The sequence below is a fragment of the Oratosquilla oratoria genome, chromosome 15 (assembly GCF_046742065.1).
Source record: "Oratosquilla oratoria isolate Oo_2021 chromosome 15, ASM4674206v1, whole genome shotgun sequence".
Taxonomy (NCBI): domain Eukaryota; kingdom Metazoa; phylum Arthropoda; class Malacostraca; order Stomatopoda; family Squillidae; genus Oratosquilla; species Oratosquilla oratoria.
The window spans coordinates 61,850,770-61,870,769 of NC_134791.1; the positions used below are offsets into that span (position 1 = coordinate 61,850,770).

The 20,000-nt window shown below is 37.3% G+C and overlaps 1 protein-coding gene across 1 annotated transcript in view; it reads left to right on the forward strand.

Moving 5' to 3' along the window:
- The window catches only part of LOC143033470 (UDP-glucuronosyltransferase 1A9-like), an 81,903-nt gene that overhangs the window by 29,258 nt on the left and 32,645 nt on the right, over positions 1-20,000 (forward strand). Inside the window, exons 3-4 of the mRNA XM_076198952.1 lie at positions 3,917-4,117; positions 4,462-4,626. Coding sequence (XP_076055067.1) covers positions 3,917-4,117; positions 4,462-4,626 — 366 coding nt within the window. The remainder of the gene's footprint in view (positions 1-3,916; positions 4,118-4,461; positions 4,627-20,000) is intronic.

Below are 20,000 nucleotides of genomic sequence, written 5' to 3' on the forward strand. Positions count from 1 at the left end.
CACAGGGAGGCAAGATCGCTTAGACTTGAGGTCTCCTGGATCAAGACCAAGGTCCAGGAGTTTGGGTGGCTAACTGGATGACACAGTTTAGTCTGCCCATCCATGTGGTGAGGACATTGAGGTCTTGGGAAGGTATACATACCTTGGTAGTTTAGTGCATAATAGTTGTGGGTCTTGCCAGGAAGTACTTCGAAGGGTTGGCAATGCCCATGGTATTATGGACTCACTCAACCAGAGTATATGGTGTTGTTGTTATTTATGCAGTATCATGTAGGACTTTGATTCAAATCTTCAAGCCACCTGTGCTTCCTGTCTTGCTGTACGGCTGTGAAATTTGTACATTGAATACTGACTTGAAGAGGCGCCTCAATGCCTTTGGTACTAAATGCATTCGGAGAATCATAGGGCATCGCTGAAATGATTTCCTATGAAACTAGAGACTGTACAAAGATAAATCATCTTGAACGATCAAATCAATTACACATACTTTCGGACGGTAATACTTTAACTTTTTTTCTTTGTTATTTATCTATTCATTTTTTTTTTTTGGAGGGGCTGTTTTTCTAAAAACAAATTCAGTAATATATCGTTGCAGCGTTATCAAGTTTTTAAACCAATGAAATTTGTATATCACACCAATTGTTTTCAGACGGTAATCAGATTTAATTATTTGTTTTACTCCTATGACATCTATATCATTTTATAACATTTATGATAACTACATAACAATAGTAACTCTAAAAGCAATGTAATTTCTGAAGTTCATTTGGCTACTTGTGATCTACATAAAAAGAGCTACGTTAATAGGAATCCACTTTCTTTTTATCTGTTAAATTTGAATTCATATTCATCCTTCTTTTAGTTGGTTAATTTATTTTTGTGGCAGTGGGAGGAACTAAGAAAATTACTGTGGTGGAAGTGCAAAACGACAAGGCTATAGGAAAAGTTAAAGCACAAAGAGTATTGAAAATTATAACAGATGATATGACACTTAGGTTGGATGGGTGATGTGTTGAGTGTCTGTCAAAGGGAGAAACGGTTGTATTAGATTGGCTTGTGAGGTTGTTTAATTTGTGCCTTAGGAAGGGAGTGTGCCGGAGGACTGAAGGACTGCACGTATAATTCCGCTTTACAAAGGAAAAGGAACAAGTGTAAAAATAGTAACATTAGAGATCAGATTGTTGAGCGTAGTTGGAATGATATATAGGAGAGTGGTAATTGAAAAGATTAAGAAAGAACAAATGGATTGATTGGGGAGGAACAATGTGGGTTTAGGAGACGTAAAGGGTACATATATATAATTTTTGTGATATGAGATTTGCAAAAGAATTTTTGTCAAAAGTTTTGGGCCTTTATTGATCTAGAGAAGGCTTATGACAGGGTGGATGGGAAAGAATTGTGGAAGGCATTGCAGTATATGGAATAGGTATGAAGTTATTAAGGGCAGTCAAAAGCTTCTACATAAGTAGTAGAGTTTATGTTAGGGTTATCACCGGTGAGAGTGAGTGGTTATAGGTGAAGGTGAGACTGCGCCAGGGTTCTGTTATGGCTGTTTAATGTGCACATGAATGAGGGTGGTGTGAGAGATAAATACGAGGGTAAAGGGTAGAGGATTGTAGATGGTTAGAGGGAGAGGGGGAGGAACGAGAGGTGAGCCAGTTGTTGTTTGCTGATGACACCGTGCTTGCGTCTGGGTCAGAGGAGGGTTTAAAGTAGTTAGTGACAGAGTTTAGGAAAGTATATGATCTGAGGAAGTTGAAAGTGAATGTTGGTAAAAAAGCAATGTGATGAGATGTACAAAGTGTGAGAGTGGCAGTAAATTGGAGATAAGTCGTTAAGGTGAGTCGTCAGAGAAAGTGGATATTTTTAGATATTTTGAATCACATGTGCAAGGAATGGAGGAGTGGGGGTAGAGGTAGACTGTAGAGTAAGGGTTGCAAGTAAATGTATTGGGGGAATGACAAGTGTAATAAGAAATGGATATCTGTAAATGAACGCAAGAGAAGATTATATAGATGGGTGATTGTACCTACGACTTGAAACTTAAAGGTGCAGAAAGGAGAATTTTAAATATTTTTGAGAAGAGGTGATTAGAAAGTAAGGTGGGGTGTGGCAATCTATGGTGCCATTTCAACACTCTGTTGTCATATATATTGGTCGTCTTTCTTTCTTGCTTTTACTTTCCGCTTTCCTTTCACCACTGTTTTGGTTACGATTATAGTCACTCACAAATTTACTCAGAAGGCCCATGTGTTTCTGATCATCCGACTTATTCAAGTTCCATTTAGTATAAGGGAGGGGTATCTAAACGGAGAGGGATATTTAAATGGTTGAGATATTTTCCTTGATTTTCTTCACTAATTCTTTTACAATGTGATTCCCCTAAGTACACCAGAGGACTCCCGTCTGAAATCCTCAATTTTGGTACTAGGTCAGTTCTGCTATGACGTCATTGTTTCTTTAGTCCAATGATCTTTACTGTTAGATATAAAAACCTCCCCTAAAGGCGGGATCTTACAATTGTGAACCAATTTAATTTTCTCCTCTACCCTTTCTCCAGTCAGAAAAACTGTTACAATGTCGCATGCAATACTGCTTACTCAAGTAATCTCGAAATCAGTACACACACTGATTTAGTTTACATATTGTTAAATCAGCATAAAAATGAACATTATGCAGCAATGAAATCGGGTCCCCGGCGACTGTTTGTAAACATTAGACAGAAAGCGAGCTTGTGCAACTCCTTTGCTTACGAACTGTTGTTTATCAAACATCCAACCCATAGAAATGAAATTCTCGCCACCTACCCCTCTATCTACCTCATTTGTCTACCTATGTCTATGAGATGAGGTTGAAAACGTTAGTGAAAAATGAGCTGGCAAATAGGGCTGATGAAAAAATATTGGGATGATTTGCGCAAATGTAAATAATGAGTGAGGAAAGACTAGAAAATAAGAGTGTGCAAGGTAGAGGTGGATAGAGTGGCCTTGAGGGGAAGATCGATAATAAGGTGGATGGATGGGGTGAAGAGGGCTTGAGCAAAAGATAAATGTCTGTTGAGCATGCAAGGGAAAAGGAATGAGATAGGTGTGAGTGGAGAATGGTCGTGAAAGGACGATAAAATGACATGGCCTGAAGGGATTTTTCCTCTTCTCTAATCTCACATGAGGGGACGAAGAAGGTGAATTGCCGTGTAAATGAAGAGGCGGGGTTCTGCTATGGATGTGCTGTGCTTTGCTGCATTACTTCTTACCTGGGCAGTGGACAGGAGACAAGGATGATCTTTCATCCAGATGGAGCTGAGATAGAAGTGAAAATAAATGGGAGTTGGATGGGTGTGGAACTGATGGGAGTGGGTGGATGCCTTGGCTGGCTACCTACCTTATAAGGGAGAAGAAGCCTTTGGTATATAGGATAAGTTATTCTACAAGTTTATGCATATGTACGGAAAACTATATTTCTTGATACCCTTCTGGCACTTTTTCTTTATATCTTTTTTCCATGTCCTCCATTTCACTTACATGTTCCTTTTTTATTACCGTTTCTTCTTCAGTAGCATGCCTCCTGATCCAATTATTTATAACAATGTTTTTGTATGATAATTTCAATGAATTATCGATTACCTTCTTTGCCATAGCTTGTTACGTGAATATGATCCTAAACGAGCATGTATCATAATTTTTTCACTGTCCTAAGCTAAACACTTCTTTAATCTGGTCGGGCGTGTTTGAGTAATTTCTAAAAAATATTTATCTAATTTCTGGAATATCATGCATTTCACGCTCCCTTCTTTTTCACCCAAAAAGCTATACACTCGTGATTTTCTTCACAGCCAAAATTTATAACACATTTATTCTTGTAGTGTAAGTTTATGCTGAAATGTGTTATCTTTAATGCTAATGTCCGAATCCAACAGATACCAACCGATGTCTTCTTGATTATTGAGGCGCATTGTCGACACCTCCTTGGGGACACAGTTCTGCTTCAACGCCTTCGATTGCAGAACTTCACTGTTGCTGTGGTCGATCTGATGGCCAATGAGTGTTCACTAGCCGTCGCACATCATCTTGGCATACCCACAGTCGCCTTCTGGGGGTTATTATTCCAAGGTCCAGAGGTAAGTGTAGCTCAAACCATTACCCATATATTAGTGTGTATGCGAACTCTAAGTTTTCATTCGGAAGCATAATGGTTGTCAATCGCTGAGAATCGGTAACATCTTCCCTCCTCCTCCTACTAACCGGTGACATAGAAACAGACCTACAATAGTACAAAACCCAACAATTCTTTCGAGACAGGGATGTTTGAAAGGATCCATCCATTGTTGCTGCCTACTATAGGTAACGGGTTTCCAAACAATGAATCTAGAGACAACAGTTATTAATAGTATCATCATAATCGTCATGGCTAATATTGTCATAATATTTGTGGTATTATCATTATTGCTAAATTCCTTTCCAGGTCAGCGAGATGGGTATCTTTGTACCTCCATCGGTTGTCCCAGCTTTTATGAGCGAATTTAAACCCCGCATGAGTTTCCTGGAGCGCGTTTGGAACTCGTGTATGGCGTTGGCACAGAGGCTCATCTTAGAGTATTACTTCCTAATTGTCAACGCTAACATTCGGGTAAGTTGGAGCAAAGTCTAAGTAATACCAGATCAGTTCATTTCTGATAGAAGCTAATGATTTGATGATAAGGTGCTACAGTGTAAATGATCAACTTAGGCATTTATTCTGTCTCAACACCATGACTATAGACGTTTTGATCAACACTGGAAGGAACAATGTCGATTCTCTTAAAGAACTGAGTGACGGCCGTTGTTATGTAAAGAATATATACAAAAAGTATGACAAAAGAAATCTCATACAAAAAAAAAAAAAGACAAAACTTAATGTGATCATTAAGGTAGGCAAGTTCCAGCTGATCAGTCGATTGTTGTTATGAGGTATAGTTCACTAGTTCTTCTATTTTATGGACAATCTCGTGCCGCTGCCATGCGTTACAACTTTCGTATGTTGGTCTAGTTAGTCAAAGGTATTTATAGCTTGGTTAATAATCCTGTTTTCTAGAGGAAGTTGTGGAAATTTGATAAAGAAACAATGGTGTTTTATCATTCATGGTCAGTGCTGTTTGAGGGGATAGATGACAGATTAGGTAGATTTTGTGAAAAAGGGTGTGAATTGTATAAGTTGAACAACCATGGCGACATTGCACAACTCTGGCGCAACCCCACCTCAAACTACTCACTCCCACCATTTCAAACCCTAACATCAGCTTTACTACTCATGTAAAAATCTTTTGACTACCCAAAAATTCTCTCCTATCCCATACATCTGTAACATTTCTCACAATGCCTTCCTATCGACCCTGACATAAGCCTTTCTCAGATCTATAAGCCCCCCCTAAAAAAAAAAAAAAAAAAAAAAAAAAAAAAAATAATAATATATATTATATATATATATATATATATATATACATATATATATATATATATATATATATATATATATATATATATATATATATATATATATACGATCATAATTATCTTTTGCAAAAACTTTTCACATAACTGCTTAACTACAAAATTTTGACTTACACACCCTCTACTCATCTTAAACACACACTGTTCCTCCCTAGTTACTCCCTCTGTCCCCTTCCTAATCCTCTCAATTAATACCATCCCATATGCCTTTCCAGTTACACTCAACTACTACAATCATATTCATCCTCTTTTCCTTTGTAAGTTGGAGCTAGACAATCACTCCTCCAGGCCTCTGGTATATTACCCTTCCTTAGGCACACAATAAATAACCTCACCAGCCAGTCCACTATAGCAATTCCTCCGTTTATCAGACACTCCTTATGACACTCATCTAACCCAGGTGTCTTACCAGCTTTCATCACTTTTAATGCTCTTTGTATTTCATTTTTTCTATAACCCTGTCCTTTTCCTCTTCCATCACAGCTACCGTCCCAACACCTCCCACTACCACAATCAATCCCTTCTTGACTTCCTATAAATTCAGGAGTCCTCTGACAGACTCTACTCATCTTCCCCTTGCCACCTTTAACTCTATTAACATCCGTCCATGTGCAACCTTTACCTTCTATTTACCTGACTCCCTCCCTCCCTCTGTCTGCTTTCAATACATGTTTTCCTTTTTTTATACCTGATGGAAGGATCGGCAGTGGCCTCATGTTGGGCACCAGATGTCAGGATCGGCAGTGGCCCCACGTTAGGCTGTCAGGTGTCAGGATTGGCAACGGGCCCACGTTGGACGCCAGATGTCAGGAGGGTGACGATGTAGGGCAGGGTCTAGCTGGAAGGCAAACATTGAAAGGATTGAGAGGTTTTATTTTAGGTTGAAAAGCATGGCTCGGGGAGCCGATCTATTTGGTAAATACGCGGCCCACGAGGCCGCGGCTTGAATGTAACGAATCGACTGAGGCTGGGAGCCAAGAAGTTTCCACGGAAGAGAACGACTGATAGTTCCGGGTGCAGAGGGAGAGACTGGTGACTTCTGTCGCGGATGAGAATGCTGGGCTTGATGTCCACGTGTCTGTATCTGGGGAAGGTGGAAAAAGGTTCCAGACGATGGTTGCAACTCCGGGGAGGTGGCGAGAGGGACGACTACCGAGAGAGGTGGAAATGTTCTTTGTTTGGGGTCCAAAGCGGTCAGTTGGGTTCCGAGGCATTGAGTCGGGTTATAAGACGTTTACTGTTTCTGAAGGGTTCCATCGGCCTCTATACATCAGCCAGCGAGACTCGACGCGGCCTGGTCAGGTCACATCCTGCGCGCTGATAAGCTGCTGGTAGATCTCTACTTTTGGGTACGCAAACTCGTTCGTCAGTGCCGAGTTTGCGTCGGGAGCGGTGATTGGCCGCCGTTGTTACGCTCTGAACCGTGCCTTATCTGTCAAGAAATAAGCAAAATAATAACAGGTAAAATGTAACCCTGCGACTGTAACCTAATGTCACCCCACCCTCATTAGCGGATGCATTGACCCTTGCGACCTGACAGCCCGCCTTCCAGGGGGTAAATGTCCTCCACCCTTATGTAAACTGTCCTTGTTCCCTTTTCATGTATATATAATCTATGTATTTCTATTAACTATGTACTTTTTGCACTGAAGGTGTAATATACGAAAGCGCTCTGCTTCGTTAGTTTCTTTTTCCAAGTGGTCTACTTTGCATGAGAAAACACACGTACCCGTGTTCTTATTAGCATATACATATATATATATATATATATATATATGTATATATATATATATGTATATATATTGTATATATATACATACATACATATATATATATATATATATATATATATATATATATACACTACACACACATACACACACACACACACACACACACACACACACACACACACACACACACACACACACACACACACACACACACACACACACACACACACACACACACACACACACACACACACACACACACACACACACACACACATACACACACACACACACACACACATACAAACACACACATGTATATATATATATATATATATATATATATGTATATATATGGATATGTATATATATGTATATATATGTGTATGTATGTATGTATATATATATATATGTATATGCATATGTGTATATATATGTATATACATATATATATATGTATATATATATATATATATATATATATATATATATATATGCATCAAATCAGCCATACTGAGTCCCATGATTAACACGACCGCGCCATTCTCTGCCACGTCACTCCTGTAAACTTCTCGATTTCGCCTCTCCACCTTCTGTCCGGTCTCCCTCTTTCACGCTTCCTATCTCGCGGCGTCCACTCAGTAACACACTTGGTCCATCGCTCATCAGTCGTTCGCACTAACTTACCTGCCCAATTCCACTTCCTCTATTTTACTACCTCTCTTTCGGTCTCTCAGTGTTATTCTCATCATTGATCTCTCCATTCTCCTCTGTGCAGTCCTTAGCTTTGTTTCCATTGCCTTCATTAGTTTCCAAGTCTCACACCCATAGATTATTGCTGGCAGAATTCATTGATTGTAAGCTTTACGTTTCAAACATAAAAGTAGAGAGCCTCACAGGATTTTATTATACTTACCAAACACTTTCCAACCAATAGTAATGCATCTTTTTATTTTATTATCATGATCAATGCTAAAGTGGGGAAGAAGATGGGAGATGAGACGTGCATTGGGAAGTTTGGAGTAGGTGAAAGAAATGACAGAGGCGAGATGTTAGTCAATTTTGCAGAGAACTACAACATGAGGTTAACACTTTCTTTCAAAAGCGTGTAGGTCGTAAATGGACGTGGAGAAGTCCAAATGGAACAACAAAGAACGAAATAGACTTCATATTAGGAGATAAGAGCAAAAGCGTTAGCAATGTTTCGGTAATAAATAAAGTCAGCATAGGTAGTGACCATAGAATGGTAGGTTGCACAGCTGAATAAATTTCAGAGCCGAGAGAAATAAACTAGTTTTAAGAAAGAAAACCAGCCTTGCAAAGGTTAAGGATAATAATAAGAAATTTCAGTTAGAAATTAAAAATAGATTCGAAGCTCTGAGAAGTAACGAGGACACCGAGGAAGATATTAATTTGAATTTAGTGAATATCATTAGGGAATCGGCAGAGAAAGTAGGAAGTGCAAAAAGCATTAGAGAAAACAAATACTCCAAAGCTACAAATGACCTAATTAAAAGAAGAAGGACAATGCAGATTAAAAGCAGGAGAGACGAAATAGAAAGATTAGAACTAAACAAGCTTATCAACATAAGGTAGAGATTAGAGAAAAGAAAGAGAAACATGGATGAAATAGAGGAAGCTATTTGGAAAGGTAAAAGTATTAAAGTGACTGAGCGCAAACATACTTTAGGAAGACAGCAAATTATATGTTTGAAAGATAGAAATGGAGAAATAATTAAATGCATGGACAAAATGGTAAAAAGAATAGAAGAATTTTACCAAGAGCTTTACTTGTCGAAGAACGTAGTTGAGTCAGTAAATTCATGTGTAGACGTTAGTAGTATACCAGACATTACAAAGAAAGAAGTAGAATTTGTTTTGAAAATTATGAAACGAGGAAAACCAACAGGGGAAGATGGTATATCGATAGATTTGTTGAAAGACGCAGGTCAATTAGTTCATATTAAATTAGCTGAGTTGTACACCCTGTGTTTACGTCAAGAAAGCGTTCCTGATGCGTGGTGCAATGCTATAGTGATTTTGCTTCATAAAAAAGGAGACCAGAAGGACCTTAGTAACTATCGACCGATTAGCTTGCTATCAAACGTATATAAAGTATTCTCTAAGATCCTCACGAATAGACTAATTCAAGTTTTAGATGGAAAGCAACAGAGAGAACAGGCATGCTTTAGGAGCGAATATTCGACTCTAGACCATTTGCAGGCGATAAATCAACTAATCAAGAAAACGACAGAATATAATATACCTCTGTGTTTAGCTTTTATAGATTACGAGAAGGTCTTTGACTCGGTAGAACAAATAGCAATACTAAACTCGCTACGCAAACAGGGTACAAAAAAAAAAAAAAAAAAAAGATCGTAAAAGTTTTAGAAAAGACTTATGCGAAAGGTACCACTATAATTCGACTACATAAAGGTACAGAAAAGATCAAGATCGAGAAAGGAGTACGGCAAGGCTATACAATTTCACCCAAACTCTTTCAGCTTCCTAGGAAGATATTTTCAGAAGATTGATTTGGGATAAGAAGGGTTTGAATATTAATGGCAAATATTTGAACCACCTTAGATTTGCGGATGACATTATTCTTATTTCAGCAAGAGCAGAAGACTTGCAAGATATGCTGAGTGACCTAAACAAGAAAATTCTCAAAGTAGGTTTAAAAATGAATATGAGTAAAACGAAAGTAATGTTCAACACGAAAGTTCAAAGTGAAGAGATTGTAATAGATGGTGAGAGTCTTGAAGAATTTGAGGAGTATAATTGTTTAGGGCAGATGGTGAAAGTGAAGAAAGATCATGATAATATATATATATATATATATATATATGTATATATATATATATATATATATATATATATATATATATATATATGATTTCTAAAGGGAATTGACAACATCAAAAGTGAGAAAATTTTCACATTGAATGAGAATCAGACAAGAAATAATGGTCTCAAACTGTCCGGAAATAGATTCAATTTGGAGGTAGGTAGAAACAACTTTGCCAACCGTGTAGTTAATGAATGGAATAAACTTCCTGCACAGGTAGTGCAATGTAGTTCAGTTCGAAGCTTTAAGAATCATTTAGATAAACACCTAAGCAAGATGCTGTAATGATTATAATTTATATATATATATCACTTGTTATTGTTTTGTTATTATTTGTCTGTTTGATTTTCATTTATTATTAGTTATATGTCAATTTATTATTATTTACTATTTACCTGTTTGTTTATTATTTAACTGTACCCATGCATTTATTTGTGTATTTTATTTGTTATTTACATTATTATAGCTTTTATTTTTTTTTCTCATCCGACCTAGATATGGACCAAAAGGTCTCCTGTCGGCATGCTCCGCCTTTGTAATCCTTTGTATATAAACATATATATATATATATATATATATATATATATATCTATATATATATATATATATATATATATATATTATGTGTATATAAATATATATATATATATATATATATATTAAAAAATATTTATATATATATATATATATATATACACATATAAATATATATATATATATATATATATATATATATACATATATATATATGTATATATATATATATATATAATATACATATTAATATACATGTATATATATATATATATATAACGTAGAAACCACTGTTGGAGTAGAAAAGACTGGAAACGGGGAATCTATATATTTCGATTGCAAACTGCAATCCTCTTCAGTAGATACAAATAAGAGAGAGGGCGTACTGTTTAAGTAGCACCCTTAACAAAAGAAAGGGGAACATGGGAAGATATCTCTACCCTATTCTCACTCCGTATGTGAGGTCAGGAGGCAAATGAGCTTTCACTAGGTTGGAGATGAAGAGTCCGGACATTATGTCCGGGGACCATTGGCCCTTTGAAATATTCATGTTGGGCTGAAATTCAATGATCGTAGATTCTACCATTTTTCTCCTGAACTCACATCTGGATTTATAAATAAGCTCAGCTCTGTCCCAATCTAAACAATGTTTAAATTGCTTAACATGTTGGAACACAGCTGAGCTATCTTGTGCATATCTAATGGAACGTTTATGTTCAATCATCCTGGTGTTCAAATCCCTTCCAGTCTGTCCGATGTAAACTAAGTCACAACCTTTACACGGAATCGAATAAACCCCTTGGCTCTGTTCTTCTTTTAACCTTTGATGGACATTTACCACCTTTTTATTAATGGTGTTAGGGTAATAATTAATCAAATTTAATTTGTCTTTGGGAAGAAACTTGGTCGAGGGAATGAATGATTCAGAAAAGGGAACGATTAAAGAGCTCTTACCCAATGAAAAATTAGAGGAAGTGGGGGTGGTGTTGAAAAAATTGGATCTCGCTCGGCTGAGGGCTTTGACCAAGAACCAATCCGGGTAAGCTAAATTACTAAGTTGAGATTTTATAATGTTAAATTCTCCTTCAAGAAACTGGGGGCTGCAAATTCTAAGGGCTCGAAGGAATAAACCTGAAGCGACGCTACTTTTTACTTTGTCTGGGTGACTGCTGAAAAAATGAAGATAACTACCAGAATGGGTTTCTTTTCTATAGACGGTAAAAGCAAGCTTGTCTCCGTCACGAACAATAAGAACATCTAAAAAGGGTAGCTTACCTTGTTCTTCCCATTCAACTTTAAACTTAATGTTCGAGGCTAAGGAATTTAAATTAGCAAAGAAGTTATCGAATGAGCCCCAATTTTCATCCCAAAGAGTGAAAATGTCATCTACGTATCTAAACCAAACCATGTCTACGGGTTTAATGGTGGGCAGAAGAACAGACTCAAAGTATTCCATGTACAGATTGGCCAGTACAGGAGAGAGATTTGAACCCATGCTACAACCAAATTTTTGTCTGAAAAAAGAATTCTGGAAGGAAAAAACATTTGATGTGACACACAGGCGAATGAGCGCAATGATTTTTGAAACGGGAAGTGGGAATTTGTCCTGAAATGGTTGTAGCTTAGTTTCCAGGAAGGATAGAACGTCATCAATACAGACATGAGTGAAAAGAGAAATTACATCCAGGCTAAGCATTTTCCTACTAGAAAAATTCACTTTTTTTATTTTTGTGATGAAATCCTCTGAGTGTTTTAAATGAGAATCGGAGAAAGTACCAACAAACGGGGATAAAAGGTTTGCTAACCATTTAGACAGCTTGCTGGTACAAGATCCCCGGTTGGAGATGATAGGTCTGAGGGGAATATCAGATTTATGCAATTTTGGAAGGCCATAGAAATAAGGCAACTTAGGATTAATCACTTTGAGTTTCAGTACCTCTTCGTCTTTAGTGATGTTACGAACTTCTTTGTTGAAAGTGGCAGACATGTTTTTAAGTGGATTTTTAATAAGTTGCTCATATGTATCCGTGTCATTTAGAAGGGCCATGGCTTTATCTACATAACTGTCATGGTCAAGAATAACGATTTTACTACCCTTGTCTGCCTTTGTAATAATAATGTTATCCATGCTCCTAATTGCCTCCAAACTATTTTGATACCTAATGGGAAGTCCATTTCTTTTATCAAAACAATCTGCAATGCCTTGCAAAAGAGCCCCTTTTAAACATAATAAATTTTTGTCATAGTTGTTATTAGCTAGGAATTTATCAAAACCTACGAGAAAGTCCATAGCATGATGCTTCTCTGGTTTGAGGGCAAAATTCAAACCAAGGCCTAAGACTTCTAGTTGTGATTTTGTGAAAACAACACTAGAAAGATTAACAACATTGTCTAAAATGGCATACTTTGACCATACACTGTTATTACAAAGCCTAATAAGTTTTTTGTTCAAATTACCTTTATGATGTTCACTTATGTCATTGGCTTGTTGGTGGGCACATTTTTGAAGGAACCGGAATACTCCTTCATGAGGGCAAAGGAACAAAAGATTCCTAGAAGCCGTGCGTGAACGTAGATGTGCATCCTCTATGTCCAGGGACGTCAGTTGAATCCGTTCCAAAAGGAAATCACTAATGTAGGACGGAAAGCTGTACCCCAATTGTTTATGCTTGTGAAAACCAAACGAATTTGGGCACACTTGTTCCGCTAAGCACTCACTTAGAAAAAGTTTTTGGTTCTTCTTTTTCCTGCTGATGATCAACGCTGATTCAAATTGTCTGTAAGGTGACTTGAGCACAGGGTAGCGGTGGAAAAGTAGCTTGAGTGAAGAGAATGCCTCCATCGTGGTAGTAATGTTACAGGTGAAAAATGTAATCACACATTTGTCAATAACGTAGAAACCACTGTTGGAGTAGAAAAGACTGGAAACGGGGAATCTATATATTTCGATTGCAAACTGCAATCCTCTTCAGTAGATACAAATAAGAGAGAGGGCGTACTGTTTAAGTAGCACCCTTAACAAAAGAAACTAAGCTACAACCATTTCAGGACAAATTCCCACTTCCCGTTTCAAAAATCATTGCGCTCATTCGCCTGTGTGTCACATCAAATGTTTTTTCCTTCCAGAATTCTTTTTTCAGACAAAAATTTGGTTGTAGCATGGGTTCAAATCTCTCTCCTGTACTGGCCAATCTGTACATGGAATACTTTGAGTCTGTTCTTCTGCCCACCATTAAACCCGTAGACATGGTTTGGTTTAGATACGTAGATGACATTTTCACTCTTTGGGATGAAAATTGGGGCTCATTCGATAACTTCTTTGCTAATTTAAATTCCTTAGCCTCGAACATTAAGTTTAAAGTTGAATGGGAAGAACAAGGTAAGCTACCCTTTTTAGATGTTCTTATTGTTCGTGACGGAGACAAGCTTGCTTTTACCGTCTATAGAAAAGAAACCCATTCTGGTAGTTATCTTCATTTTTTCAGCAGTCACCCAGACAAAGTAAAAAGTAGCGTCGCTTCAGGTTTATTCCTTCGAGCCCTTAGAATTTGCAGCCCCCAGTTTCTTGAAGGAGAATTTAACATTATAAAATCTCAACTTAGTAATTTAGCTTACCCGGATTGGTTCTTGGTCAAAGCCCTCAGCCGAGCGAGATCCAATTTTTTCAACACCACCCCCACTTCCTCTAATTTTTCATTGGGTAAGAGCTCTTTAATCGTTCCCTTTTCTGAATCATTCATTCCTTCGACCAAGTTTCTTCCCAAAGACAAATTAAATTTGATTAATTATTACCCTAACACCATTAATAAAAAGGTGGTAAATGTCCATCAAAGGTTAAAAGAAGAACAGAGCCAAGGGGTTTATTCGATTCCGTGTAAAGGTTGTGACTTAGTTTACATCGGACAGACTGGAAGGGATTTGAACACCAGGATGATTGAACATAAACGTTCCATTAGATATGCACAAGATAGCTCAGCTGTGTTCCAACATGTTAAGCAATTTAAACATTGTTTAGATTGGGACAGAGCTGAGCTTATTTATAAATCCAGATGTGAGTTCAGGAGAAAAATGGTAGAATCTACGATCATTGAATTTCAGCCCAACATGAATATTTCAAAGGGCCAATGGTCCCCGGACATAATGTCCGGACTCTTCATCTCCAACCTAGTGAAAGCTCATTTGCCTCCTGACCTCACATACGGAGTGAGAATAGGGTAGAGATATCTTCCCATGTTCCCCTTTCTTTTGTTAAGGGTGCTACTTAAACAGTACGCCCTCTCTCTTATTTGTATCTACTGAAGAGGATTGCAGTTTGCAATCGAAATATATAGATTCCCCGTTTCCAGTCTTTTCTACTCCAACAGTGGTTTCTACGTTATTGACAAATGTGTGATTACATTTTTCACCTGTAACATTACTACCACGATGGAGGCATTCTCTTCACTCAAGCTACTTTTCCACCGCTACCCTGTGCTCAAGTCACCTTACAGACAATTTGAATCAGCGTTGATCATCAGCAGGAAAAAGAAGAACCAAAAACTTTTTCTAAGTGAGTGCTTAGCGGAACAAGTGTGCCCAAATTCGTTTGGTTTTCACAAGCATAAACAATTGGGGTACAGCTTTCCGTCCTACATTAGTGATTTCCTTTTGGAACGGATTCAACTGACGTCCCTGGACATAGAGGATGCACATCTACGTTCACGCACGGCTTCTAGGAATCTTTTGTTCCTTTGCCCTCATGAAGGAGTATTCCGGTTCCTTCAAAAATGTGCCCACCAACAAGCCAATGACATAAGTGAACATCATAAAGGTAATTTGAACAAAAAACTTATTAGGCTTTGTAATAACAGTGTATGGTCAAAGTATGCCATTTTAGACAATGTTGTTAATCTTTCTAGTGTTGTTTTCACAAAATCACAACTAGAAGTCTTAGGCCTTGGTTTGAATTTTGCCCTCAAACCAGAGAAGCATCATGCTATGGACTTTCTCGTAGGTTTTGATAAATTCCTAGCTAATAACAACTATGACAAAAATTTATTATGTTTAAAAGGGGCTCTTTTGCAAGGCATTGCAGATTGTTTTGATAAAAGAAATGGACTTCCCATTAGGTATCAAAATAGTTTGGAGGCAATTAGGAGCATGGATAACATTATTATTACAAAGGCAGACAAGGGTAGTAAAATCGTTATTCTTGACCATGACAGTTATGTAGATAAAGCCATGGCCCTTCTAAATGACACGGATACATATGAGCAACTTATTAAAAATCCACTTAAAAACATGTCTGCCACTTTCAACAAAGAAGTTCGTAACATCACTAAAGACGAAGAGGTACTGAAACTCAAAGTGATTAATCCTAAGTTGCCTTATTTCTATGGCCTTCCAAAATTGCATAAATCTGATATTCCCCTCAGACCTATCATCTCCAACCGGGGATCTTGTACCAGCAAGCTGTCTAAATGGTTAGCAAACCTTTTATCCCCGTTTGTTGGTACTTTCTCCGATTCTCATTTAAAACACTCAGAGGATTTCATCACAAAAATAAAAAAAAGTGAATTTTTCTAGTAGGAAAATGCTTAGCCTGGATGTAATTTCTCTTTTCACTCATGTCTGTATTGATGACGTTCTATCCTTCCTGGAAACTAAGCTACAACCATTTCAGGACAAATTCCCACTTCCCGTTTCAAAAATCATTGCGCTCATTCGCCTGTGTGTCACATCAAATGTTTTTTCCTTCCAGAATTCTTTTTTCAGACAAAAATTTGGTTGTAGCATGGGTTCAAATCTCTCTCCTGTACTGGCCAATCTGTACATGGAATACTTTGAGTCTGTTCTTCTGCCCACCATTAAACCCGTAGACATGGTTTGGTTTAGATACGTAGATGACATTTTCACTCTTTGGGATGAAAATTGGGGCTCATTCGATAACTTCTTTGCTAATTTAAATTCCTTAGCCTCGAACATTAAGTTTAAAGTTGAATGGGAAGAACAAGGTAAGCTACCCTTTTTAGATGTTCTTATTGTTCGTGACGGAGACAAGCTTGCTTTTACCGTCTATAGAAAAGAAACCCATTCTGGTAGTTATCTTCATTTTTTCAACGGTCACCCAGACAAAGTAAAAAGTAGCGTCGCTTCAGGTTTATTCCTTCGAGCCCTTAGAATTTGCAGCCCCCAGTTTCTTGAAGGAGAATTTAACATTATAAAATCTCAACTTAGTAATTTAGCTTACCCGGATTGGTTCTTGGTCAAAGCCCTCAGCCGAGCGAGATCCAATTTTTTCAACACCACCCCCACTTCCTCTAATTTTTCATTGGGTAAGAGCTCTTTAATCGTTCCCTTTTCTGAATCATTCATTCCCTCGACCAAGTTTCTTCCCAAAGACAAATTAAATTTGATTAATTATTACCCTAACACCATTAATAAAAAGGTGGTAAATGTCCATCAAAGGTTAAAAGAAGAACAGAGCCAAGGGGTTTATTCGATTCCGTGTAAAGGTTGTGACTTAGTTTACATCGGACAGACTGGAAGGGATTTGAACACCAGGATGATTGAACATAAACGTTCCATTAGATATGCACAAGATAGCTCAGCTGTGTTCCAACATGTTAAGCAATTTAAACATTGTTTAGATTGGGACAGAGCTGAGCTTATTTATAAATCCAGATGTGAGTTCAGGAGAAAAATGGTAGAATCTACGATCATTGAATTTCAGCCCAACATGAATATTTCAAAGGGCCAATGGTCCCCGGACATAATGTCCGGACTCTTCATCTCCAACCTAGTGAAAGCTCATTTGCCTCCTGACCTCACATACGGAGTGAGAATAGGGTAGAGATATCTTCCCATGTTCCCCTTTCTTTTGTTAAGGGTGCTACTTAAACAGTACGCCCTCTCTCTTATTTGTATCTACTGAAGAGGATTGCAGTTTGCAATCGAAATATATAGATTCCCCGTTTCCAGTCTTTTCTACTCCAACAGTGGTTTCTACGTTATTGACAAATGTGTGATTACATTTTTCACCTGTAATATATATATATATATACTGTATATACATCTATGTATGTATATATACATATATATACATATATGTATATACATACATATATATATATATATATATATATATATATATATATGTATATACATATATACTGTATATATATATATCTATATATATATAATATATATATATATATATATATATATATATATATATATATATATATATATATATTACCTTTACCTTTACCTTTACCTTTATCATACACCAGGTAGGGCCAGTGCCCTGTCAGTTGTGATGCCTCACGAAACTTCTCCACCAGGTACGATCCTCGTAAAGTTCCTCTTCTTCCACACTCTCTATTGTTGATCCTCTCGCTTCAATTGCTTCCCTCACTTCATCTCTCCATCTCTTTCTGGGTCTTCCTACCGGCCTCTTCCCTCTTGGATTCCATCGATAATATTTAGCAGGGTACCTTTCTTGACTCATCCTCATGATGTGTCCATACCATCTCAGTTTACTTCTTTCTACAAATTCTAATATTGATTCGATGTCCAGTTCATCTCTGATATCCTCATTTCTTAAGCGATCTCTTCTTGTTACTCCCTTTATTAATCGCAACATTCTCATCTCTGCTGCCTGTGTCTTGCTCTTTAATCTCATTGTTAGTGTCCAGGTCTCTGAGCCATATGTTAATACTGGTCTTAGTATCATTTTATATATGATGACTTTAACTTTTGATGGTATGAGTCTGTCTTTTAGTAGTGGATACATTAATCTTAGATTATTTGTATATTTTTCGATTCTGCTTGTTATTTCTTTCTCCATATAACACCTCTCGTGTATTTGAACTCCCAAGTACTGAAAGTCTTCCACTTGTTTCAATTATATTCCATCTATTTCTATCTCAATATCATCTCTCTCTCTCGCCACCATCATTACTTTAGTTTTATTTGCATTTATTATCATTCTTGACTTTTTCAATTCTTCATTCCATGCATTTAGGGTATCCTGCAATTTTGTACGAGACTTTGTGATTATCGCAATATCATCTGTATATGCCAATGTAGTTACCTCTCCCCCAAGTCTCAACCTCTTCATGCTCCTGTCCATGAACAGCACAAACAGTAAAGGAGATATCACACCACCCTGTCTTACACCCTCAGTTACGTCAAACCAATTATCCTCTCTTAGCTGGGTCCTTACCGCACTGACATTATTTCTGTAAAGACTCTTTATAGCTCTAATTAATGAGGGTTCTATCATATATGTTGGGTCTTCTAAAGTATCCCATATTTCATTCCTTGGTAACCTGTCAAATGCTTTTTCCAGATCTACAAAAGCGATGTACACATGTTGGTCCCACTCCCAGTTCTTTTCTATTATCATCTCCAGTGTGAATATTGCATCTGTTGCTCCTCTCTGGGGTCTAAATCCATATTGTCCTTTTTCCAGCTTATCCTCAACTATTATTCTTAATCTCTTCTCTAGTACTCTTTCATATATCTTCCCCACTTGTGACAGCAGTGATACTCCTCTATAGTTCCTACATTCGGTGCGATCACCTTTCTTAAAAATTTTACAAATAATTGCCTTTCCCCAATCAGCTGTCACTCTACCTTCATTCCAGGCAACGTTAAAAACTCTGGTTAGCCACTTAACTATATCATCATTTCCCTTCAGTAGTTCGTCTGGTATACTGTCACTTCCAGGGCTTTTTCCATTTTTCATAGCTTTAATAGCATTTTTAATTTTATTTGTTGTTATTATACTATTTTGTTCTGTTCTCTGAATAACTTCTTCATCTGTTGGTCTCTCCACTTCTGCTGGGTTTAGAAGCTCTGAGAAGTATTCCTTCCATCTCTCGTCCACTTCGCCTTCCTCTGTGAGTAGTTTCCCTTCCTTATTCTTAATTGTATTCACCCCACTTTCTTCTTTCCTTTTGTAACTTTTAGCTATGCTGTATACAAGTTTCTTTGTGCCCTGTATGTCCTCTTCCAGTTCTTTTCCTAACCTCTCCCATGTCTCTCTCTTAGTTCTTGTTTTTACTCTCTCAGCTTCATTTCTTGCTGCTTCGTATTCTCTTCTGTTTTCAGGATTTCTTCCCTTCATCCACTTTCTGAAAGCAACATTTTTGTTCTCAACAGCTTCTCTGACTTCTTCTGTCCACCAAACTGTTTTCTTTTTCTTTCCTCCACTGACTCGCTTTGTTCCTATCACCTCTCTTGCGATTTGGATAATTTTTTCTTTCATATTCCCCCACTCTTTCTCTATATCTTCTGTTTCTTGTTGTCCTTCAGGTCTAGCTTCATAAACCTTCTCTCTGTATTGTTGATCAATTTCTTGTTCTTTCAGTCTTTCTATTTTTATTCTTTCTCTTACAAGCTTTTTCAATGGCT